A 26,913-nucleotide genomic window follows, 5' to 3' on the forward strand; every position below is an offset into this window, starting at 1 on the left:
GGGCCCAAGCTGCTCCGCGGCATGTGGGATCCCCCCAGACCGGGGCACGAACCCGCGTCCCCCGCATCGGCAGGCGGACTCCCAACCACTGCGCCACCAGGGAAGCCCTCCAAATAGTTTTATTAACATCAGATGAGAGAAAATGTAATCAAATGTGAGAATGGATATTTTACTTGTTTCTTAACTTTATCTTTTCATTTGAAAAGTTTTTTTAAAACATACAGATAATACTTAGAGAAAAATGAGTTTTAGTGTGCTCACAAGCATTATCAAATCTTAATAACGTACATGCTTTATCAGTTTCAGATCTTTTTTATTTTATAAGAGGAGAAAATTACAGTTATTGCTGAAGCCTATAATGTGCCCCTCCTCAATTGCATTTCTCTTCTAACCTGGTGCTCTCTCCTTCTCCCCAAACACCCATTACTCTGAATTTTTATTCCAACTTCATTTTAAATTCTAATCCGGTTCTAAATAATCATTTTAGTTATTTTAACACCAAAAGTAACTTTTAAAGGGAAAAACAGCAACGAGAAGAGCTAAATAAGTAACTCAGTTTCTTTAACCGTTAGTTGGATAATACCACTACCTATCTCTGCGGATGGTTCTGAGGCTTAAGAGATGTAGCACACTGTACACTGAGCGCTTACCATCAGCCAGGTACTCGTCTAGGCACACTATGTACATTAACTGATTTAACTGTCAAATTAACCATTTGAGGATAGGAACTAAATATTATATACCTCAGTGGGGCAATTTTATCCCCCTGGTGACATCTGGCAATGTCTGCAGACATTGTTGATTGCACGGAGCTACTGGCACCTAGTGCACAGAGGCCAGGGATGCTGCTAAACATCCTACCACGTACAGGACAGGACCCCACAATAAAAAATGATGTGGGCCAAAATGTCAACAGTGCCAAGGTTGAGAAACTCAGACCTCCATTTTCAGACACATAATCTGAAACACAGATAGGTTATGTAACTCACCTAGGACACAGGTCATAAGTGGAAAGCCACTTACTAAAGGCCTATTTGCTTCCTAATAAAGTTATCTTGAGAATAAAATTAAGTCAATATTTTTTTCTATTTATCAAGGGCAAACAGTCTGGTCTAAGGAAGTCAGTCTCTGCTGCATTTTTTTTTTTTTTTGGCGGTACGCGGGCCTCTCACTGTTGTGGCCTCTCCCGTTGCGGAGCACAGGCTCTGGACGCGCAGACCCAGTGGCCATGGCTCACGGGCCCAGCCGCTCCACGGCACATGGGATCTTCCCAGACCGGGGCACGAACCCGTGTCCCCTGCATCAGCAGGTGGACTCTCAACCACTGCGCCACCAGGGAAGCCCTCTGCTGCATTTTAAAGGAATAATTTTAAAATAAATGTATTTTAAAATAATAAGTATTAGCTCTATGAAACAGGATAACAATTTTACCTTTCCTACTTAATGAAAATATTCGAGGATACTGGAAAGCAACTGAGACCTAAATTTTCTTAAAAATACAAATAAAATTTATCTTAGTAACAATAACTCAATTTGTTATACTTGCCTCATCTAGAGGATCCACATCTGTTTTCCTCATCTTAATAAGTACATCATATGCCTGCTGAAGTGCTCTGACCTTAGGATGAGAAACTCTAACATAGGCTGGGAGACAAATAAACCATAAACTGTAACAGTGACTGAAGAGACACTTGGCCCATTGTGGTGGATTTGTATAACATCTCTTCGCCAACTTTTGAGCTGTTTTTATCTCCTAGAAAGAGAATAAATAAAACATCATGACATTCACTAAAATTCATTAGTATGACAGGAAAAGTGAGAAGTAAAAGGAAGAGAGGAATTTAATGTAAAATTTGACTCTAAAATCAAGCATTTCATAGTTTTGCTTTTGTGAATGGCTTCCTACTTAGTGCCCCATGGTTCTTTCTAGAAATAGAAGCACTTTATACTGTATTTTAACTATTTGGCAAGCAGGTGTCTCCTAATAGACTAGAAACTCCTTAAAAGCAGAGATCATTCATATTATTATAATACAATGGGTAACTAAGTGCCCCTCACACAGAAGGCACTCATATGTTTGATGAATGAAAGGGATTTCATTTATAGCTTAGAGTTCTATAGAATCATTCTTGAAAAGTCAGAGTCTTCTCACTCTTCCCCCTGATAAAAAGTTTAAGATGCCCTAGGCTATTCCCCACCAAGATTTCCACTCTACCTTCTGTGTTAATTCCTTCACTGACCGATTCGTTAAAAAGACCTATTCCTTTGCAGGCAACATAGTCTGAGAAAGATCACAGATCTTCCTACCTAACAGTTTTATGGCATGTTTTCTAGTTCTGATTTTCATTCTGATTTAGGTGGAAGAGAGAAAAAGGTATCAAAGTCACCTGCTGAGCGTTATCAAACTCTACATATTCCCAGAAACTACAGAGCCCTCCACACATGTCAGACTGCCACTGTCTGCTTTGCACTAAAGATCCCTCTGCTGGATGTGTCCTAAATAAACATATTGTTATGAGCTCTATTTCCAAGAGACTTGCCTGGAAAAAAAATTCTGGTGAAAATGAGATTTAAAGATGTAGTAGCAAAATTGTCACATTAAAAAAACTTGCCTTTATTAAGCTGATAATGGTTAAAAAAAAATTCCCCTCAGACAACACTGAGAGAATTGTATACTATATGGGATTGAGGATCACCTCAGGTTACCCCTAGGATTTGAGGGACTGTACATGAATTGGTAAAACCTGAACTAAGAATTTCATTCTGAAATTTCCCATGTTTTGTAGACCCCCAAAGTATCAGTATATGTATAAAGGATGTTCAATTTTAACTCACACCTAACCATAGTTTAACTCTTTATACCTACATCAGATATAGTATTAAAACAAGATGTCTAGGCTGTCCTAAGTTAACTCCCCTTAGAATGTAATATTCAGTAGAAAATATATTTACATTAACCATGAGGAAAAAATCAAAATCACAATGAGATACCACTTCATATACGTTAGGATGGCTATAATCAAAAAGACAGAAGATAACAAGAATTAACAAGGATGTGGTAAAATTCCGACTGCTGGTGGGACTTTTAAATGGTGTACCCACTTTGGAAAACAGTCTGATAAGTTCTCAGAAGGTTAAACACAGAGTTACTATATGACACAGCAATTCTACTTTAGGCATATAACCCAAAGAAATGAAAACATATAACCACACAAACACTTGTACACAAATGTCTACAGCAGTACTATGCATAACAGCCGAAAAGTAGGAACCACCCACATGTACATAAATGGATAAATAAAATATTCTACCAATGGAATATCATTCAGCAATAAAAATACATGAAATACTGATACATTCTACAACACAGATGAACCTTAAAAACATTAGGCTAAGTGAAAGAAGCCAGTCACAAAATGCCACATATGTACAATTCCATTTTTATGAAATGCGCAGAACAGGCAAAACTATAGACACAGAAAATAGATTAGTGATTGCCTGGGGCTGTGGAAGATGGAGGAACTGGGGGGTTAACAGCTAAAGGGTACAGGCTTTCTTTTTAGGGTGATGAAAATGTTCACAATTGATTGTGATGGTGGCTGCACAACCCTGTGAAGATACTAAAAGCCAGTGAGTATACTTAAACAAGTGAATTGTATGGTATATGAATTATGTTTCAATAAAGTTTTTTTTAAGTGTATTTAGTTCCCAAGGTTCTCTTAGAACATAAACATAAGCATTCAAAAACTTCAGCCTCAATATTATAAGTAGGGTTGCAAGAAATCGATTTTAATTCATTAACAACCATAGTGGGTCTTCAAATGATTGCTGTGGGTGACAAGTCTAAACTATGAGCTGCATATCACATATACATAGTTTACATTTTAAATTAGATAAAGGATATCTGACCTGTTTAGTTCTCTTAGCCATGAGAGCTGGACTGTTTGTAATGCTACTCCCAGTAGGGTGTCTACTAAAACAAAGTTTCAACTCCTGTGGTCTGTCAAAAAGCTTAAGGTCCAGTCTTGGAAAGTATTTGTAACTAAAATAAAAAGCAAAAATAGAACTGCTGATTTAAAGTACATTAACTCTTAATATTATGCCAGAATTTAGGTGAATATTACTAAACCTCAAAAGTACCCAATATTATTTTCCAAAATCCTTGTATAGAAATTTTTTTTTCAAAAATATAAGATGATGCAATTATAAGATACATAGACTATCTACATGGAAACTTTGGCTCCTCTGCATCCTATTATTTTCAATCAATCCCTAGAACACAGAAAACCCTGACATCTTGACAGAAGAATTAGTAACCCTTTCAACAGGACCCATGTGTTCAATGATAATTTATATTAAAAGATAACTTTTAGTATACTTTGTAATTTTGTTTTTCTTTATAAAAGTACCTTGCATTCACATTTACAAGGAAAAAATCCCGAATATTTTTATATTAGAGATGTGCCATAATTTAACCAATTCTTTACTGTTGGACATTTTTAGGTTATTTCTCAATTTTTGCAATTAAGTATCTTTGTACATTTATCTTTGTGAATACTTTTACTTAATTTCTTAGAATAATGCCCAATAACAGAGTTTTCTATGGTAAATATTTATCAAGAAAATAAAAATTATTATAATCACCATCAAATTACTTCCAGAGAGGTTATACTTACATACACTCTAACTAGAAGGATAGCCTATTCTCAAGCTGATAGATTAAAAATGCTTCTACTACTCATTTGGTTTGCATTTCTTTAAATACTAGAAAAACTTAACATACTTTCATATTATCAACTATTGGGATTTCTTCTCAGAAATTGCCTAGTTATTTCCTTTGGCCAATCTTCTTCTGAAATATACTGCCTTTCCTATTTGATTTACTTATTTGTCAATATCTGCATTCCAATGCATAATGATCAAAGCCAAATTAAAAAAGAGTTCTATAATTAACATGCAATCAAAATAGTACTTAATTAAACCACTCAATCTCAGGTATACATTTTTCATTCTTATGGAGTCCTGGTGAGATTATATATTAATTCTATATTTTTGGAAAACACTTATTTTATATTCCCTTTGCCCCAGAAATTCTTTTATGAATACAGCCAAAGAAAATAACTGTGCATACACACAAAGGTAGAGATAGCAAAGAACTATAAATAAATCCACAGGAGACTAGTTTAACAAATCACAATAAATGCATGCAATGTGGTTATTTAAAATGAATGGCACAAAAATATATATTGGCATGGAAAAATGTTCAGACCATTAAAGGCAAACACATGTCACAAAGAATATGCGCAAGATGAATTAATATTTGTTTTAAGTATAGTAAATGCAAATTTATGTACAAAAAGACAGAAAAGATATACATATAATTGTTAACAGACATTAAGTATTGGTGCTAAAACGATGTGCTAGTTTTTTTGTTTGATTTTCTAAACCTATTAAATGGTATTCAAATGATCATAATAATAAACAATCAAACATTTTAATTTCTTAAAAGACTCCCATCCAAATCCTATAAGTTTATTTTAATAAAGAATGATTCCTGGCCCTCTACTTTTAAGTTTTCTCTGATATATTACTAATGCATAAGAATTTCACAGTCCTTATATTGACAACAAAATCCCCCAAAGGGAGGGGGAACCTCACAAAAGTAAATTTTTTCTTCTTCAGAAATGAAATTTTTAAAGATTAAAATATGGTAAATGTTTAGGTTAACAGTGATAAACATCTGGTTTCCCTTCCAACAGGGCTGTCCAATTCTTAAATTACAATACCTGGTGATATCTCCATAAAATGTTCATCTCCATTAGTTCACCAAATACATTTTGAAAATGACCTTCACAAATGATTATTATACAACATATCTACTAATAATCACAAAAGATCAAATTATTAAAGCTGTGCCCAAACAACTGTTTAAAAAAATTCCTGTTACCTGTACTTTGGTGACAGATCCTTTCCATCATCAGGCGGTGGCTCGGGTGGCATTATGAACACAGTATGCTCACTTTTCTGTGAGTCATCTAGCTCTATCAATTTGGTGTCTTCTGCTGAATCAAAATCAACCTAAAAATAATTATTTTCTCCAATTAATTTGCATATAAGCAAGACGTGATTCTGAAACGTTAAAACTTTAATTTAAGAAAAAATACCTTATCTGTTTTCTCTGTGCCTTTATCAGGAAACAACTAGAAAAAAAGAAAAAAATTCTTAGTGAAAATGTCTCCTCTGAATTTAATAGAGATTATCTTAAATTATTATTTAAAAAACTATCCTTTTACTAGGCTACTAGGCTCCATAGTACTAGGCTAAAATATAAAAATATAATATTTCTCTTACGGCTATTAAGAGAGAAGCAATTTATTTTGACTGGTTTCTTCATAAATCCCTCTTTAGAAGCAGAAGATGGGGAGGGGGTGGGATGAATCGGGAGATTGGGATTGACATATATATATACTAATATGTGTAAAACAGATAACTAATAAGAACTAATAAGAAAATTAATTAATTAATTATTTTAAAAAAGAAGCAGCAAAAGATGGGCAATCACAAGGAGAACCTGGCTTCTCAAATCAAAAATTTCATTATTACTAAACCCCTGCATTACTGATTGATATTATCTAAGCTTCTCTCTAACTGAATGATAATGGACTATCAATATTTAAGTAAACAAAAACGTTGAAAAGTTTTAATCATATTCCTGGAGTTTTAGATCACATGGATATAATGGGAGAAAATTATTCAAGTCTTCTAAGATACAGGAATCATTAGGAGCCTATAAAAATTACATCATAATATTCTACCTTTTTTGGATAAAATCTCCAACTTTATATAATATAGAGTTTGCACAATCAGCCCCAAGACCCACTTAGCAAAAATAAGAGCTCTATTAAAAAAATGAGAAAAAATATGTGAGTTATAACTGTCAAAAATCAACTTAAACTTCCTTACGATGGGTGAGTAAAGCTTTAAAATTTAACATATTTCCGGGGCTTCCCTGGTGGCGCAGTGGTTGAGAGTCTGCCTGATGATGCAGGGGACACGGGTTCGTGCCCCGGTCTGGGAAGATCCCACATGTCGCAGAGCGGCTAGGCCCGTGAGCCATGGCCGCTGGGCCTGCGCGTCCGGAGCCTGTGCTCCGCAGTAGGAGAGGCAGCAGCAGTGAGAGGCCCGCGTACCACACAAAAAAAATAAAAATAAAAAGTGGGCTTCCCTGGTGGCGCAGTGGTTGAGAGTCCGCCTGCCAATGCAGGGGACGCGGGTTCGTGCCCCCATCTGGGAGGATCCCACATGCTGTGGAGCGGCTGGGCCCGTGAGCCATGGCCGCTGAGTCTGCGCGTCCGGAGCCTGTGCTCCGCAACGGGAGAGGCCACAACAATGAGAAGCCCGCGAACCGAAAAAAAAAAAAAAAAAAAAAAAAAAATTTAACGTATTTCCAAATAGCTTCCATTAGGACAAAAGAAATATATTAGCAAAAGTATTTGGAAAAACGTTAAAACAAAAGAACACAGGACTTAACACAGGACTTCCATTACCCATAGAGCTAAACTTTCTTTTTGTTTTGTTCATTTTTTGTTTTTGATTTTTTTTTTTGGCTGCACTGCACGGCTTGTGGAATCTTAGTTCCCTGAACAGGGATCGAACCCAGGCCTTCAGCAGTGAAAGCATGGAGTCTTAACCACTGGACTGCCAGGGAATTCCTAAAACTAAACTTTTTTAATGAACTACTAAATCTTATCTTATTCACGTAAAAAAAAAAAAAATTTAGGAGCTTCAATGAAATGTTCTTAGTACTTAATTACAAAACCAAAGTGAGATTCAAAGAGAAAAATTAACTATGTATGGCAGTAGTAGATGCCACAAAGGAAAATAATTCTTACATTAAGCCCAGAATCGGACACTCGCATGTGTATACACACACACACACACACACACACACACACACACACACACACCCCACCTATAATGCCTTCCTCAGGTCATTTGGGCTAATAATAACAATGATGATTATAAAGGTAAACAAACTGTTAAATTTTTTCCTTAATACTGACATATACGACAAACTTTTACCTTTTCTATGCAGTCATCAAAAAAAGCCAATCCAGTATCTTTATCACTTACAAAACTACATTCTTCAATGAAACGAATAAAAATCTGTGTTTTGGTTAAAAGGGTGTAGAATTTTGTATAGGCACGATCTCGACTTTTTAAAAATCCTGAAGAAAATAAAATTAGAATTAAATTCAGATTTTAAAGTGGAACTAGATGTTATATTATTTTAAACTTGTATATATCCATATTATTTTCTCTTTATATATATATATACAAAGGGAAAGAGAAAAAAATATATATATTACAGGAAATAGATATCTTCTATAATATATATATTAAGGGACCATAGTCCCTTCTGCCTGATTCAACCACAAAAATCCTTAACTTATACCATTAACCTTTTCACTGAAATCTGCATCTCCTATAAGGAGCCTCTAGCCCTATAGCTCTCAAGTAGAAACTTCTGATACTCTGCATACTCACAAGCAGGAAGGGTCAAGTCCTTCCTCTGCAATGCCACCACACAATTATTTCTGTACCATCTTGTAAAAATCTCTGCTCATCTGGCTATTATTCCACCCATTTCCCTACTAACTGTAGGCACCTAGTGACTTCAGGGACACCCTCTCCCCTTCATTCACTGAAGATCAGGGCACCTAATTCAAAGTCTTCTCCTCTCCAACTCCTACCATCATCATTCTTCAACACCCATAAAGACCAACCATCCAACATTTTAATGAGTTTTTAATTCCTTAACTTTCAATGACCTGTGGTCTATTCCACCTCAATCACCAACTTCTACACATAGTTACACACTCCCTGGACTTTTCTTGGTAGCACTGTAAACAGCTCTGCCTCCCAAATCTCTAATTTACATATTACTCCCTGACCATTACCCCTGTCTAGCTGGTATGCTTAAGTTCTTCCTACCAAGCCTTTTGTGTGGGGGATGGGGTAAGGAAGAAGATCGTTCTATGTACACCCTCCTATCTTCACGTCTCTCTCTCTCAAATATTGATTCTATGTCTGTGTACATCATTTCAATTACTTTCTTGTCAACACTCTCAATTTTTACGCCTTTTTGTCAAACTCATCTAGTATGACCTAGCCCTGGAGCAATGTATTGCCTGCTTTCTCTGAATCTGCGCCAGTGTGGCTGAGCACAAGCTGCGGTTGGGAGGAGGCGCCGTTACATAACCAGGTGGATCAGAACCACTTATACCTTCATCCCTGACCAGCAACCCCACTACATTTCTGGAGTCTGAATTCCCTTTACCCGTGTTTTCACAGTTATTTCCAATGTTTAAATACTCTCCCTCCATGTTCTCTCCCTCATCCCTGAATAATAATACTTTATATTGCAGAGAAAATGAAAATCATTAAATGAGAACTACCTTCATTATTTCACTATAAAATCTATGACTCTTTCTGCAGCTATCATTTATTCCTTACTTTGTTTTACAATGAGTGTGACCCTCCTCCTATCTAAGGCCAAGCCCACCTTGGGATTCCAGGCCTTGCAGTGTTCTCTGGACAATACTCCCTCTCTATTAGCTAGTAACCAGTATACTCAAGTCTCTCTCATTTTAAAAAACCTTTCCTTAGACAATTTTCCAAAGAGGACATTCAGAGGGCCAACAGGCACATGAAAAGATGCGCAACATCATTAATCATCAGAGAAATACAAATCAAAACCACAATGAGACATAACCTCACACCTGTCAAAATGGCTATCATCAAAAAGAACACAAATAACAAACGTTGGTGAGGGTGTGGAGAAAAGGGAACCCTCGTGCACTGTTGGTGGAAACGTAAATTGTTGCTGCCACTATGGAAAACAGTATGGAGGATTCTCAAAAAACTATGAGAAACCACATGATCCAGCAATTCCACTCCAGGGTATGTATATGGAAAAAACAAGAACACTAATTCAAAAAGATATATGCACCTCAATGTTCATAGCAGCACTATTTACAATAGCCAAGACCTAACTGGTTGACCGATGAATGGATAAAGAAGTTTTGCTATATATATATATACACAATGGAATATTATTTATCCATAAAGAAGAATGAAATTCTGCCATTTGCAACAACATGGATGAGTATAATGCTTAGTGAAATAAGTCAGACACAGAAAAATACTCTATGTTATCACTTTTATATGAAATCTAGAAGGTGAACCAAATTAGTAAATATAATAAAAAAGAAACAGACTCACAGATATAGAAAACAAACTAGTGGTTACAAGTGGGGAGAGGGAAGGGGGGAAGGGTTAGGTAAGGGTAGGGGGTTAAGAGGTACAAACTATTATGCATAAAATAAGTAAGCTATGAGGACATACAACACAGGGAACATAGCCAATATTTTATAATAACTATAAATGGAGTATAACCTTTAAAAATTGTGAATCACTATGTTGTACACCTGTAACATACAAATATTGTACATCAATTATACTTTAACAAATAAATAAAATAAAAAATCTTTTCCTTAACAAATAATTAGATCCTTTCCTTTTCTGCTGTTTCCCTTCTCAATAAAGGGCACAAGCATCCACTCTGTGGTTAAAGACAAGAATCTCAAAGTTGTTCTTGACATCTCCCTCTATCTTACATCCCATATTCAACTGCCAAGTTCTATTCAGTCTGCCTCCTAAAAATCATTCTTCTATTCATACGACCAACTAATCCAGGTCACTTCCACTGATCACTTGGACCAATGCACTAACCAACTAATAAGCAGATCCATACTTTGGATGCCCCCAATTCAATCTGCAGAGAAGCCAAAGAGATTTTTTTTTAACATTAAACATGATCTTTTAAAAATGCAAACCTGATCCTATTACCTACTTAAATATCCCTCCCTGACTTGCAATTACTCTTGGAATAAAGACGGAAACCCTTCATTAGTCCTAAAAGATCCAACATGATCTGGCTCACGCCCACCATTTCAAGCATTGTTTTTGAGCCACTTTCCCCTCCAGCCTTTCTTTCTATGATGCTTCAGGACATTCCACATGCTGTGGTCCTTACTACATCCCCTTAAGGTATTAGTTAGTTGAGAAAGACTTCAATAAAATAGAAATAAATTATTCTTGACAAGTGGTAAGAAAAAGTCTTTTTTTCTTCTTCTAATGGATCTAGGCAATGATCAGCAAAGGCTGCTAATACAATTAAATGAAAGGCTGGTGGGGAAACTATCAATATAATGAATGGATGAGCCTGATAAAACTTGAACCCATGGATCAATCTTGAGAGCACTAAAAATGGGACACAGCCAGACTTGCAGTAAGTAGTGAGCATCATGTGTTTTAGCACCACTTGCCAAGAAAACTGAACCTGAATATAATCAAGCTCTAGATCAGTACTGCTTAATTCAGTAACCACTACACACATGTGGCAATTCAGCAATTAAAATGTGGTTGGTCTTTAATGAACCACATACCCAAAGCCACATCACTATTAAGTTGTGGAGCTGGAATTTGAACAGACAGTCTGACTTCTGAGTCCATGCCATTATTAGTGATTTATACCCAGAGGCGAAGGTTCAGGGAAAAAAAAAAAAAAAAAAGTGGCTGGTCCAAACTGAGATGTGCTATAAGTATAAAACACACACCAATTTCAAAGCTTTAGTATGGAAAAAGAATGTAAAATATTTCATTAAAATTTTTACAATTTGATTACATGTCAAAGTGATACATTTTGGATGTATTAAGTTAGAGAAAACATATTATTAAAATTAACTTCCCCTACTGCTTTTTAAAAAACTGTGTCTACTAGAAAATCTTAAATTATATATGTGGCTCCCATTATATTTCTTTTGAACAATGTGGCTCTTATTCCAACCAGAAGTTTACAGGAAATATAGATGAAAAAAATGTTAACACCATGGGGATACAATCAGATAAAAACACATATAACTTCAGGAAATTCTAAACACAGTTTATGGGTGAAATGATGTCCTACTTGGAATTTAGAAAGAAAGGGAGGGGTGGAGGAGGGGAGGAGAAAAGGACGAAGGAAGAGTAAAATGAACATAGGAGAAACTAAAACAACAGAATGTAGATTGCTACTACTGCTGAAGTTGGAAGGTAGCTACGTTATTCTCCCTACTTTTATTCATGTTTGTTAAAGTATCCCTAAAAAAAAGTTAACCCAAAACCCACAGCTAAATCCTATTCTTTTTTCAGGCCCAAGCTTAACTGTTACTTCTTCAGGGAAACTTTCCCCTGACCTAGCTCTCTTACTGTAACCAATACTTTCCTTTACAACACACTCAGTAAAATGTGTTATTTTATTGTCAAATGTATATATCCCTTGTTAGACCAAATGCTACCCTGTTAACAAAAACCTTAGGCCTCAGACACTAGTTAAATATCTTTCTAAATTCCATTAGTAATGCCTCTCTTCTACTTAGAATGACAGAGAATGAATTAGTGACCCACTACTGTCCATTAGAAAAACTCCATATTCTTAGTCTGGCATTTAAGACTACTCATAATCCGAGCTCTAATCTTATTTTCTGCTTTATCTTCCACAACACCTCTAAAGCTCCTCACTTGGTCAAATTGTACCATTAAAACTTTTTTCCCGAACATGCCATTATGGGCTGAACTGTGTCACCCCAAAATTCTTATGCTGAAGTCCTAACTCCCAGGATTTCAAAGTGTGACTGTATTTGCAGATATGGCCTTTAAAGAAGTAATTAAGTCAAACTTAAGTAAATAAACTAGGGTGGGCTCTAATCTAATATGAGTGGTGTCCTTAAGAGACAAGAACATTTAGATACAGATTCGCACAGAAGGAAGTCTATGTGAAGATACAGGGAGAAGACAGCCATCTACGAGTCAAGGAGAGAGGCCTCAGAGGAATCCAATCCTAGCTACACACTGATCTCAGATCTCTAGCCTCCAGAATCCTGAAAAAAAAAACAAAAACAATTTTCCGTTGTTTAAGCCAGGGGTCCCCAATCCCCGGGACACAGACCAGTATCGGTCCACAGCCTGTTAGGAATGGGGCCACATGGCAGGAGGTGAGCGGCAAGCGAGTGACCGAAGCTTCATCTGCCGCTCCCCATCACTCCCCATCGCTGGCATTACCACCTGAACCATCCCCCCCACCCTACCCCGTCCATGGAAAAACTGTCTTCCACGAAACTGGTCTCTGGTGCCAAAAAGGTGGGGGAGCGCTGGTTTAAGCCGGCCAATCAATGGCATTTTGTTATGGCAGCCCTGGCAAACTAATACACATGCCTTGTGCTTTTGTTCTTGAGCTTCCTTCCACTTCATTATTACCACTAGCAATAATACTGTTATCATGAGTATTGTAAAGTACTTTTTCTAGTTGCTTCACATACATTTTCTCATCTAATCTTCACAATTGTGCATGAATTAGGTATCATCCTCATTTTATTAATGACAAAACAGAACCCCAGGAAGGCTTCATAAATAGCAAAGTGGAAATTCTAATTCAGATCTGACTTTTAATGTCTAGTGTTTTTTAGAAAGTCTTTCTTGCTCATCTCCATTTATAAATTCTACCCATTCTTTAAAGTCATGCTCTTCTTCCATGAAGTCTTCCAAAACACTCATTTGGAAGAATGTTCCCTTTTTCTGAATTTTTATGTCCTCTCACTGAATGATTATGTAAAATCTGTTTTCTTCAGTACTTGCTCTATTTTTAAAAACACGTTAGATCATTCTCCACTGGGTATCCCATGGAGCTGGATTTTACACTTCTTTATATCCCTACATAATAACTAGTGGGGTTTGGTAAATGGCGACTAAATATTTGAGAGATAAGTTGTCCCAAAGCAGAAATGAGAAAAGACAAAAGGACTATTAGGAAAATACAGATTAAAAAATAATAATAATAACTGCAGGGTCAAATTATAGCTATGTAAAATAATTATCATATGAATACTGATGTATCGCTAAGGTTGCCACTACATATATGAGAGCTGCTGAATAACAACAAAAATCTTCATAATTCCCGAAAATAACAAACACTAAAACGAATGAGTATGGTGTTTTCCCCTGGAACAAGGCTGTATTTTTCAAAAGTTTAAAAAAACTGGTGGCTTTATTCCAAAAACTCTTTATTAGAGAATACTGTAAAGCCCAGAGTGTATAAAGTCAAGAATCATGCAAAGTGGAAAAAACACCTAAAAACAAACCACCAGCTTTATTCTACTAAGATAACTGATTAGAGTACTATAAATGTCAGCAACATCTTTGACATTTCAGTTTCAGATTTCTCAGGAAAAAAATGGGGTATAAAAATTAAAATAAATTCTATTCATAGAGCTAGATTACAAATACACAGAAGACCATCATATTTTAATATGAATTTCTAAGAACTTATATAGTAGCACTATATTTGGTAGCACTACCAAACAGAAATTTTTTTCATTTCAATAAAAAGTATTTATATTTTCAATGCCACTCACCCTGTCGGTCAAACAATGAATCAGCAGCGGTGGCTTTATTTGAAGGAGCCTCTGTGATTGGTCTGAGATATGTTCTGTATCCTTTTAAAATGGATGCCATAAAGCGCAAAAATGCCTCCTGAATTTCCATCTCAAGTTGTGTCATCTTCTTTTGCCAGGAGAAATCTGCTTCAATTGGAGTCATCTCAATCGCTGAACCTTCCTGAGTTTTTCGGTGAACTGACAAATGAAGAAGAGAAAACGGCATTAATACATAATGTTATATATATAATAATTCGACAAGGGAATTGTCAAAATAAAGCCCATGACTTCCTGAAATTCCTCTTTATTAATGTAAAGGGATCACTGGCAGGGGCTAACAGGGAGGGCACAGATGGGGCACAGAAAACATGTTCAAAAAACCATAAACCATGGGACTTCCCTGGTGGCACAGTGGTTAAGAATCCACCTGCCAATGCAGGGGACACAGGTTCCAGCCCTGGTCTGGGAAGATGCCCCACACCGTGGAGCAACTAAGCCCGTGTTCCACAACTACTAAGCCTGTGCCCTATAGCCCGCATGCCACAACTACTGAAGCCCACGCGCCTAGAGCCCGTGCTCTGCAACAAGAAAAGCCACCGCGATGAGAAGCCCGCACACCACAATGAAGAGTAGCCCCTGCTCGCTGCAACTAGAGAAAGCCCACGCACAGCAGTGAAGACCCAACACAGCCAAAAATAAATAAAAAGCAAAAGAAAACAAAACAGGGGCTTCCCTGGTGGTGCAGTGGTTGAGAGTACAGCTGCCAATGCAGGGGACACGGGTTCATGCCCTGGTCTGGGAGGATCCCGCAGGCCGCGGAGCGGCTGGGCCCATGAGCCATGGCCGCTGAGCCTGTGCGTCCGGAGCCTGTGCTCCGCAACGGGAGAGGCCACAACAGTGAGAGGCCCGCGTACCGCAAAAAAACAAAACAAAACAAAAAAACATGAACCACAACAGTAGTATCTTACTATTGGAGTTCTGTTTTGTAATGAGACTCCCTTTAAGCAGAGTAAAATTATGTCTAAATCTAAGAATTTTCTTATATACATTCTTTCATTAGAAATATCCCTTCCTGGGAATTCCCTGGCAGTGCAGTGGTTAGGACTCTGCACTCTCACTGCAGAGGGCCTGGGTTCAATCCCTGGTTGGGGAACTAAGATCCCACAAGACATGCAGCATGGCAAAAAACAAACAAACAAACAAAAAATCCCTTCCTTTTTCCTCACATTACCCGAAGATAGCTGGGGATACAATTTCTTCAAGGTGCTAATCAGATTTTTGCATGGCTTTTTGGGAAGCTGCTTCCAGTTCATGTTCTTCTTTTCATCTGATCTATTAAATAACATGATTAATAAAGTCCGTTATCATCTGTTTTTACTTAAACAAAATTCTATGTCAAACTAAAAAAGAAAATGCAAAGGGTATTTTTACTGAAGTTACAATTTGAGAATCTGAACAAGTGGTTTTCAAGAAGTTCTCTTTTCATTTTAACCAACCTCAGTCAAATTTGGTCATCTCATTCTAACCCTCTAACATAGATTTTCATTAACTGGAGTTATGAATACAACACAAGTCTTGTTTCAAAGTTACATTTTAGAATTACAATATTTTAAGTGTCAAACTTAACTGACTTGAGACTTCAAACTACCTATTAGAAGCAAATCTCGACAAATATCAGCGTCAGTAGCATACAGAGCATGTTCTCACCACAATTCAAACGAGTCACGATTTAAGAAAAAGAAATTACTTTGGAAGTTCAAAAGAACACTTTTAAATAATGCATGAGTCAAATAAAATATTTTTACAGAATTAGAAATGTTTAAAATGCTACAAAGATGAAAGCACTATGTACCAACCACGGGCTGGAGCTAATGTCAGGCCAATATCACTTATGAACATCAATGCTAGCATCTTAAATTCTTAGAGAATTTAATCCACTAGCACATTAAAAAAAAAAGAGAGAGAGAAAGATGTTTACTTTAGGAATGCAGGGTTGTTTACTACTAACTGATTTTATAATGTAATTTACCACACTAAGATTAAAGGAGAAAAACTTAATACTCATCTGAATAGTTGTACAAAAGCATTATAAAGTGCACCACCTATTTATGATTTAAAAAAAGAAATTGCTTTTAATCCAGAAGTGGAAGGAAGGTTCCTTAATTTATTATTAAGCAATCAAAACCCTAAAGTGGGGCTAGCAAACCTTTTCTATAAAGAATCAGATAGTAAGTATTTTTTGCTTTCAGGACCACAGGACCTCTGTTACAACTACTCAAATATGCCACTGTAGCATGAAAGCAGCCTCAGACCACATGTAATTGAATGAGCATGGCTATGATACAATAAAATTTTATTTACAAAAACAGGCCTTGGGCCAGCTGTCAATTCTTGCTTTAAAGCATAAAGATACTTAATGATGAACTGCTCAAACCATTCCCTTTGAAATTAGGAACAAGACAAGATACCAATTATGAATATTTCTATTCAATATTACACTAGGATCCTAGCCAGAGAATTAAGACAAGAAATTCTTAAATATGTAAGTTGTAGAGGATATGATTGTTTATAGTCAGAAAATTGAAGAGAATCTACAAGCAAATGAAAATAAGAGAATTCAAGTAAGCTGCTGGACAGCAGACCACTACATAAAAAATCAATAGCATAGTTATACTCCAGGAACTAACAAATAAAACATGTAATTAAAATACCATTTACAGTAGCAATAAAAACCGTAAGGTACTTAGGAATAAGTAAGTTTAACAAAAGGTGTGCCCGATCTTTACAGAGAAAACTGAAACAGTTATTGAAAAACCTCTAAAAACACCTATGAAGTAAAATACAACATTCACGGGTACTGAGACTTTATGTCAAAATGATCTTATTTGCCCCCAAATTAATCTATGAATTCAATAGAATTCTAACAAAAAATCACAACAGAATTTTGCATGGAATTTAAAAAACTAATTAAAATTTATATGAAAAAGCAAAAGACCAAATATAGTCAAAACAATTTTAAAGAATAAGCAGTAAAGAGACTTGCCATTTCACATCATTTTTTTTAAACAATGTTATTGAGATATAACTCACATACCATACAATTTATTCATCTGAAGTGTGCAATTTGATGGTTTTCAGTATATTCAGAGTTGTTTTAACAACCACCACAATTAATTTTAGAGTATTTTCATCACCTCAAAAAGAAACCCCACACCCTCTTAGTCACTAACCCACAATTCCCCCATCCTCCCATCCCAAAGTAACCACTAATCTATTTTCTGTGTTTACAGATTTGCCTTGGGCATTTCAAATAAATGGGATCATATAAGGTCTTTTAGCATGAGGTTTTCAAGGTTCATCCATGTTGCAGACAACTTAATTTTCAAGTCATTAAGATAATCTGATGCTGGCAAGAGACTAAAACAAACCAAAGGAACAGAAAATAAGCCTGGATACATACCCACACAAATATAAAAACTGATATGTGATGGTATTGACTCTGAAGACAGGTGGGAAAGAGATGAACTGATCATCCAATAAACAGTGCTATGTGACAACTGTTTACTCATGTTAAAAAAAAATAAAATGGCATCTCTATGTCTCATCATACACTAATAATACCAAGTTTAGCTAAATTAAAGGTCTAAATGAGAAAGTCAAAACCTCACAACTTTAAGAATATCCAGGATAATATTTCATGACCTCAAGGCAGAGGATTTCATGTACAAGAACCAAAAATGGCAATCCATAAAGAGAAACTGAGAGCTGTGATCAATTAATATAAGTTTCTGTTCATCAAAAGACACAACAGAATGAAAATACAAATCACAGTGTGGCACAAGCTATTTGCAATGCATATAACAGACTAAGAATTACTTCCAGATTATATAAAGGCCTTATACAAATCAAAAGAAAAAGACAAACAACCCAACAGGAAAATGTACCAAAAAAGGAGGGAAAAACCAAAGGGCAAAAAGAAATTAAAACACATCATTTGCTACTAATTAGGGAAATGTGAATTAAAGCCACAGTGACATCCCATTACCATCAAGTTGGCAAAAATTTGAAAGTTTGATCATAACAAGTACTGACAATGATATGGAACAAAGAGAACTTTCGTTTGCTGATGAAGAGGGGAAAGAGTAATATGGCATTAGCTATGCCTAGCAACCAACATTAGCTCTTCTAGGTATATGTTTCAGAGGAATTTTAACCATGTACTCAAAGAAATATGCATAATAATGATCAGAGCAGTTTTGTTCATAATTGCAAAATCTAACTACAATCTAAATACCCATCAACACTGATAAACACTGAAGACAAAGTAGAGCTACGTGTATCAACATGGATGAACCGCATAGAGAATGATGAGTAAAAAAGCAATTCACAGAAAACTATACAAACAAATTTTTAAAGCATGAAAAACAAAATGTCATTTATACTAATACATATATAATATGTATTAGTGGGTGGAATCTGGGAGGAAGATTCATGCAAGTTATTTACATTATTCTCTATAATTCTTTGGTATCTAGAACATTTCATAATTCTGTAAGTACAATTAAGGAGAGTTCAAAATTATTTTACAAAACAGCGCTTTGAACAACAGAAATTATATAGAAGTTATTTAAACCTGGGCAAAATTAAGAATCTCTGTAATAGGGTTTCCCTGGTGGCGCAGTGGTTGAGAGTCTGCCTGCCGATGCAGGGGACACGGGTTCGTGCCCCGGTCCAGGAAGATCCCACATGCCACGGAGCGGCTGGGCCCGTGAGCCATGGCCGCTGAGCCTGCGCGTCCGGAGCCTGGGGTCCGCAACGGGAGAGGCCACAACAGTGAGAGACCCGCGTACAGAAAAAAAAAAAAGAATCTCTATAATATTCTTTTATTCAGAACAGTAAATAAAATGAGGTAAATATTTGAGTTAAAACTTCAAAATCATTTCCAAAGGCACCACAATATATACAACCTTGAAATAACTGTTTTTCAGGGATAGTTACTGAAAAACAATGAAATGTGTATGACAAGAAATATTTAGTGCTTCCAAGCAGTTCATTATTTCCAGGCTATAAGTAAATCTAAATATACATAGTAGAGATCAATCAAGATGGTAGACTAAGAGGACATGGAGCTCACTTCCCCGCATGAACACATCAAAAAATACATCTACATGTGGAACAATTCTCATGAAAAACTAACTGAAAACTGGCAGATGGACTCCTGTACCACCAAGGCTGTAAGAAAGATACACATGGAAGGGAAGAAAAGTGATTGGGTTGGGACCTGTGCCCAGGGGAGGGGACTCAGAGGAAATGGGAGATTACACAGGTGGACACCCTCTCAGGGGAGTGAGTGATGAGAGCCATAGATAGGGCACCCCAGTCCTGGAGTCCTACGCAGGGTAGACAAGCCCCCTTGGCTGGCTGGAGGACCACTGGGACTAACAAGAGGCAAAAAGAAAAACAGAAAAAAAGAAAAACAAATTTAAAAAAATGGAAACAGTTTAAGAGATCTACAGAATAACATTAAACATACCAACATTCACATTATAGGGATACCAAAAGACAGAAAAGGGGATCACAAATGTATTTGAGAAAATTATGGCTGAAAACTAACCAAACCTGAGGAAGGAAACAGATATCCAGGTAAAGGAAGCACAGAGGGTCAAAACAAGATGAACCCAAACAGGCCCACACCAAGACATATCACAATTAAAATGACAAAAGTTAAAAGTAAACAGTGAATTCTGAAGGCAGCAAGAGAAAAGCAAAGTGTCATATACAAGGGAACCCCCATAAGGCTATCAGCTGATTTCTCTGCAGAAATTTTATAGGCCAGAAGGGAGTGGCATGATATATTCAAAGTGCAGAACAGGAAAAGTCTGAACCCAGGATACTCTACCCAGCAAGATTATCACTTAGACTACAGGGAGAGATAAAGACCTTCTCAGACAAGCAAAAACTAAAAGAGTTCATCAATACTAAATCTACCCTAAAAGAACTGTGAAAGGGTCTTCTCTAAATGGACAAAAAAGTAAGAATCTATAGGAAAGGGAAAATCCCACTAGGAAAAGCAAATGTATAGTAAGGACTGAAGATCAACCACTTAAGCCAATATGAAGATTAAAAGACAAAAAACTGTAAAAGCAACTATAACTACAATAAACAGTTAAGAGACAAACATGAAGATACAAAATATGACATCAAAAACACAAAATGCGGGGAGAGGGAGTAAAAAAAAATGTAGATATTTTAGAATGTGTTTGAACTAAATTACTACCAGTTTAAAACAAAAAGTAGACATAGTTATAGGTCAACAATATATAAACCCGACAAAACACAAATCAAAAACCTACAATAGTTACACAGAAACTAAAAAGAAAGGAACAGAAGCATAGTACTAAAGAAAATCATCCAACCACAAGGGAAGAAACAAAAAGAAATAACAGAGAAAAACCTCAAAACAACTGGAAAACAAGTAATAAAATGACAATAATTACATACCTGTCAATAATTACTTTAAATGTCAATGAACTAAATGCTCCAATCAAAAGACATATGGTGGGACCTCCCTGGTGGTCCAGTGGTTAAGAATCCACCTCCCAGAAAATATTTGCAAACGAAGCAACTGACAAAGGATTAATCTCCAAAATATACAAGCAGCTCACGCAGCTCAATATCAAAAAAACAACCTAACCCAAAAATGGACAGGAGACCTAAATAGACATTTCTTCAAAGAAGATATACAGATTGCCAACAAACACATGAAAGGATGCTCAACATCACTAATCATTAGAGAAATGCAAATCAAAACTACAATGAGGTATCACCTCACACAGTCAGAATGGCCATCATCACAAAATCTACAAAAAATAAATGCTGCAGAGGGTGTGGAAAAAAAGGAACCCCCTTGCACTGTTGGTGGGAATGTAAACTGATAGAGCCACTATGGAGAACAGTATGGAGGTTCCTAAAAACAGAACTACCATATGATCCAGCAATCCCACTACCGGGCATATACCCTGAAAAAACCATAATTCAAAAAGAGACATGTACCACAATGTTCACTGCAGCACTATTTACAATAGGCAGGACATGGAAGCAACCTAGGTATCCACTGACAGATGAATGGATAAAGAAGATGTAGCACATACATACAATGGAATATTACTCAGCCATAAAAGGAAATGAAATTGAGTTATTTGCAGTGAGGTGGATGGACCTAGAGTCTGTCATACAGAGTGAAGTAAGTCAGAAAGAGAAAACCAAATACCATATGCTAACACATGTATATAGAATCTAAAAAAAAAAAAAGTTGTGATGAACCTAGGGACAGGACAGGAACAAAGATGCAGAACAGAGAATGGACTTGAGGACACAGTGGGGGGAAGGGTAAGGTGGGACGAAGTGAGAGAGTGGCATGGACATATATACACTACCAAATGTAAAATAGATAGCTAGTGGGAAGTAGCTACATAGCACAGGGAGATCAGTGTGTCCACCTAGAGGGGTGGGATAGGGAGGGTGAGAAGGAGACGCAAGAGGGAGGGGATATGAGGATATATGTATACATATAGCTGATTCACTTTGTTATACAGCAGAAACTAACACAACATTGTAAAGCAATTATACTCCAAGAAGATGTTAAAAAAATAAAATAAAATCATGGTAAAATATACATAACATAAAATTTACCATTAAAAAAAAAAGAATTCCATGCCAATGCAGGGGATGTGGGTTTGATCCCTGGTCAGGGAACTAAGATCCTGCATGCCATGGGGCAACTAAGCCCATGCACTGCAACTGTTGAGCATTTGGGCCAAAACTAGAGAGCCCTCATGCCGCAACTACAGAGCCCATGCGCTCTGAAGCTCACACACCCAAACTACAGAGCCTGCATGCCGCAACTACTGAGCCCATGCACCACAACTAGAGAGAAGCCCGCACACCTCAATGAGGAGCCTGCACGCTGCAGTGGAGGATCCCTCATGCTTTAATGAAGACCCCGCGTACTGCAACCAAGACCCAACGCAGCCAAAAATAAAATAAATAAATAAATATTTTTTAAAAAAAGACATATGGTGGCTGATTGGACAAAAAACCAAGACCCTTCTTTCCACAAGAGACTCACTCGAGCTGAAGACACAAAAAGACTGATAGTGGGGGGATGGGAAAAGATACTTTATGCAAACAGAAATGGCAAGAAAGTGGGGGTAGCAATGCTCATATCAGAAAATAAACTTTAAACAAAGGCTATAACAAAAGACAAAGAAAGGCATTATAAAATGATAAAGAGATCAATACAAGAAAATGATATTACACTCAACATACGTGCACCCAGGAGCACCTAAACATATAAAGCAAATACTAACAGACACAAAAGTAGAAATTGACACTAATACAGTAATAGTAGGGTACTTTAAAACCCCACTTACATCAATGGACAGTCAATAATGCAAGAGCAGTCTAAAATGACACAACAGAGCAGCTGGACTTAATAGATATCTACAGGACATTTACATTCAAAACCAGCATCATTAACATTCTTTTCAAGTGCACATGGAACGTGCTCCAGGATAGATCACATGCTAGGCCACAAAACAAGTCTTAACAAATTTAAGAGGATAGAAATTATTTTATCAACTATTTTTTCCAACCACAACGGTATGAAACTAGAAATTAACTACAGAAAGAAAACAAGAAAAGAACAAATGTGCAGAGACTAAAAACATGCTACTAAAAAAACCAACAGGTCAATAAAGGAATCAAAGAGGAAATCAGAAAATACCTCAAGACAAATGAAAACACTACACTCCAAAATCTATGGGATGCAGAAAAAGCAGTTCTAAGAGGGAAGGTTATAGCAATACAGACCTTCCCCAAGAAACAAAAAAAATCTCAAACAACATAACCTACCACCTAAAAGAATTAGAAAAAGAAGAACAAAGGCCAAAGTCAGCAGAAGGAAGGAAATAATAAAGCTCAGGGAGAAAATAAATAAGAAAGAGATTTGAGAAAAACAGAAAAGATCAATGAAACCAAGAGCTGGTTTTTTGAAAAAAGAAAAAAAAAATTGATAAGCCTTTAGTCAGGCTCACCAAGAAGAAAAAAGACAACCCAAATTAAAAAAAATAAGAAATGAAAAAAGGAAAAATAACAACCAACACCATGGAAGTATAAAAAAAAAAAAAGTAAAAGAATACTAAGAACACTTATATGCCAACAAATTGGGCAACCTAGAAGAAACGGATAAACTTCTAGACACAAAACTTGCCAAGAATGAATCAAGAAGAAACAGACACTTTGAACAAACCAATCACTAGCAGTAAAATTGAATTTGTAATAAAAAAAAAACCTCCCAGCCAACAAAGTCCAGAACCAGACTGCTTCACAGGGGAATTCTACCAAACATATAACGAAGAGCTAACACCTACCCTTCTAAAACTATTCCAAATTATTAAAGAGGATGAAACACTCCCAAATTCATTCTACAAGGCCATCTTTACCCTGGTACTAAAACCAAAAACACTACAAAAAAAGACAATTACAGGCCAGTATCTTTGATGAATATAGATGCAAAAATCCTCATCAAAATATTAGCAAACCAAATCCAACAATATATAAAAAGGATCAAACACATGATCAAGTTGGACTTATTCCAGGGACACAAGGATGGTTCAAAATATGTAAAATCAATGTGATACACCACATTAACAAAAGGAAAGACAAAAAGCACATGATCATCTCAACACTCAAAAAGCAACTGACAAAATTCAACATCCATTCATCATAAAAATTCTCATCAAAGTGGGTACAGAGAGAACATATCTCAACATAATAAAGACCATATGTGACAAATGCACAGCTAACATCATATTCAATGGTGAAAAGTTGAAAGCCTTCCCATTAAATTAAGCATCCAAATTGGAAGGGAAGAACTCAAACTGTTACTATTTAGAGATGACATGATACTTTACATAGAAAACTCTAGAATCTAAAACATGACACAAATGAACTTATCTACAAAACAGAAACACACTCCTAGACACAGAGAACAGATTTGTGGTTGCCAAGAGGGGAGGGAGAGGAAAGACTGGGAGTTTGGGGTTGGCAGACACAAACTATTACATTTAGAATGGATAAACAACAGGTCCTATTGTATAGCACAGGGAACTATATTCAACATCCTGTGATAAACAACAGTGGAAAAGAACACAAAAAAAGAATGTCTGTATGTGTATAACTGAGTCACTTGGCTGTAGAGCTGTAAATCAACTATACTTCAGTTTTTTTAAAAAATGAAGAAAACCCTAAAGTCACCACACAAAAACTATTAGAACTAATAAACGAATTCAGCAAAGTTGCAGGATACAAGATTAATATACAGAAATCTGTTGCTTTTCTCTACAATAATAATGAACTATCAGAAAGGGAAAGTAAAAAAAAAAAAAATCCCATTTGAAATTGTATCAAAAAGAATAAAATACCCAGGAATAAACTTAACCAAGAAGGTGAAAGACCTACACTCTGAAAACTCAGATGAAGGAAAATGAAGATGATACAAAGAAATGCAAAGATACCCCTTGCTCTTCTGGAATTGTAAGAATTAATATTGTTAAAATGACCAATACCTCCCCAAGCAATCATGCAATCCCTATCAAAATACTCATGACATTTTTCACAGAAATAGAACAAATAATCCTAAAATTCATAAAGAACCACAAAAGACCACAAATTACAAAAGCAATCCTGAGGAAAAAGAACAAAGCTGGAGGTATCACCATCCCAGACTTCAGACTATACTACAAAGTTACAGTAATCAAAACAGCAACAGCATGTTTTGTGTCTGGCAAAACACAGACACATAGATCAACTGAACTAAACAGAGAGCCCAGAAATAAACCCACACACCTACAATCAATTAATCTATGACAAAGGAAGCAAGAATATACAATGGAGAAAAGACAGTTTTTTCAATAAGCGGTGCTGGGAAAACTGGACAGCTACAGGTAAAACAATGAGATTAGAACATTCCCTCACACCATATACAAAAATAAACTCAAAATGGATTAAAGACCTAAATAGATGATCTGAAACCATAAAACTCCTAGAAGAGAACATAGGCAAGACACTCTTTGACATAAATCATAGCAGTATTTTTTGGATCTGTCCCCTAAGGCAAAATAAATAAAAGCAAAAATTAACAAATGGACCTAATTAAATTTAAAAGCTTTTGCACAGCAAAGGAAGTCATCAACAAATCAAAAAGACAACCTATGGAATCGGAGAAAATATTTGCAAATGATGCGACCAACAAGGGGTTAATATCCAAAACATCCAAACAGCTCATATAACTCATTATCAAAAAAGCAAACAACACAATCAAAAAATGGGCAGAAAACCTGAAAATACATTTTTCCAAAGAAGGCATACAGATGGCTAACAGGCACATGAAAAGATGCTCAACATCACTAGTTACTACAGAAATGCAAATCAAAACAACGGTGAAATATCACCTCACACCTGTCAGAATGGCTCTCAGCAAAAAGACAACAAAAACTAAATGTTGGCGAGGATATGGAGAAAAGGGAACCCTAATACACTGTTGGTGGAAATGTAAACTGGTGCAGCCACTATGGAAAACAGCACGGAGGTTCCTCAAAAAACTAAAAATAGAACTACCATATGATCCAGCAATTCCACTCCTGGGTATATAATATATCCAGAAAAAATGAAAGCACTAATTCGAAAAGATACATGCACCTGATTGTTCATAGCAGCACGATTTACAATTGCCAAGACATGGAAGCAACCCAAGTGTCCATCAACAGATGAATGAATAAAGATTTTATATATATATATATATACACAATAAAATAGTACTCGACCATAAAAAAGAATGAAATTCTGCCATTTGCAGCATCATGGATGGACCTAGAGAATATTATGCTTAGTGAAATTAGGCAGAGGAAGATAAATACTGTGTGATATCACTTATATGTAGAATCTAAAATATAAAAAAAAATGAGTACAGCAAAACAGAAACAGACTCACAGATATAGAAAACAAACTAATGGTTACCAGTGAAGAGAGGAAAGCGGGGAGGGGCAAGATAGGGGTATAGAATTAAGAGATACAAACTACTATGTATAAAATAAATAAGCAACAAGGATATACTGCATAGCACAGGGAATTATTGCCATTACCTTTTAATAACTTTTATTGGAATATAATCTGTAAAAATACTGAATCACTATGCTGTGTACCTGAAAATAGTACAATATTATACATCAACTATACTTCAATTTTTTTTAAGTACTGAAAACCCAAATAAATAAACAAACAAACATAGTAAAGAACTACCACAATTACACAGTTTTCA

The 26,913-nt window shown here is 36.1% G+C and overlaps 1 protein-coding gene across 3 annotated transcripts in view; it reads right to left on the reverse strand.

Annotated features, from left to right (window-relative positions):
• Positions 1-26,913, reverse strand: part of DENND4C (DENN domain containing 4C) — a 126,664-nt gene that overhangs the window by 44,159 nt on the left and 55,592 nt on the right. For all 3 annotated transcript variants that reach the window (XM_019934884.3, XM_019934885.3, XM_019934883.3), the window contains exons 11-17: positions 15,766-15,866; positions 14,514-14,732; positions 8,083-8,228; positions 6,165-6,200; positions 5,948-6,078; positions 3,910-4,042; positions 1,547-1,753 (exon numbers count right to left, since the gene is read on the reverse strand). In XM_019934884.3, coding sequence (XP_019790443.1) covers positions 1,547-1,753; positions 3,910-4,042; positions 5,948-6,078; positions 6,165-6,200; positions 8,083-8,228; positions 14,514-14,732; positions 15,766-15,866 — 973 coding nt within the window. The remainder of the gene's footprint in view (positions 1-1,546; positions 1,754-3,909; positions 4,043-5,947; positions 6,079-6,164; positions 6,201-8,082; positions 8,229-14,513; positions 14,733-15,765; positions 15,867-26,913) is intronic.

This window comes from Tursiops truncatus, chromosome 6 (assembly GCF_011762595.2).
Source record: "Tursiops truncatus isolate mTurTru1 chromosome 6, mTurTru1.mat.Y, whole genome shotgun sequence".
Lineage (NCBI taxonomy): Eukaryota > Metazoa > Chordata > Mammalia > Artiodactyla > Delphinidae > Tursiops > Tursiops truncatus.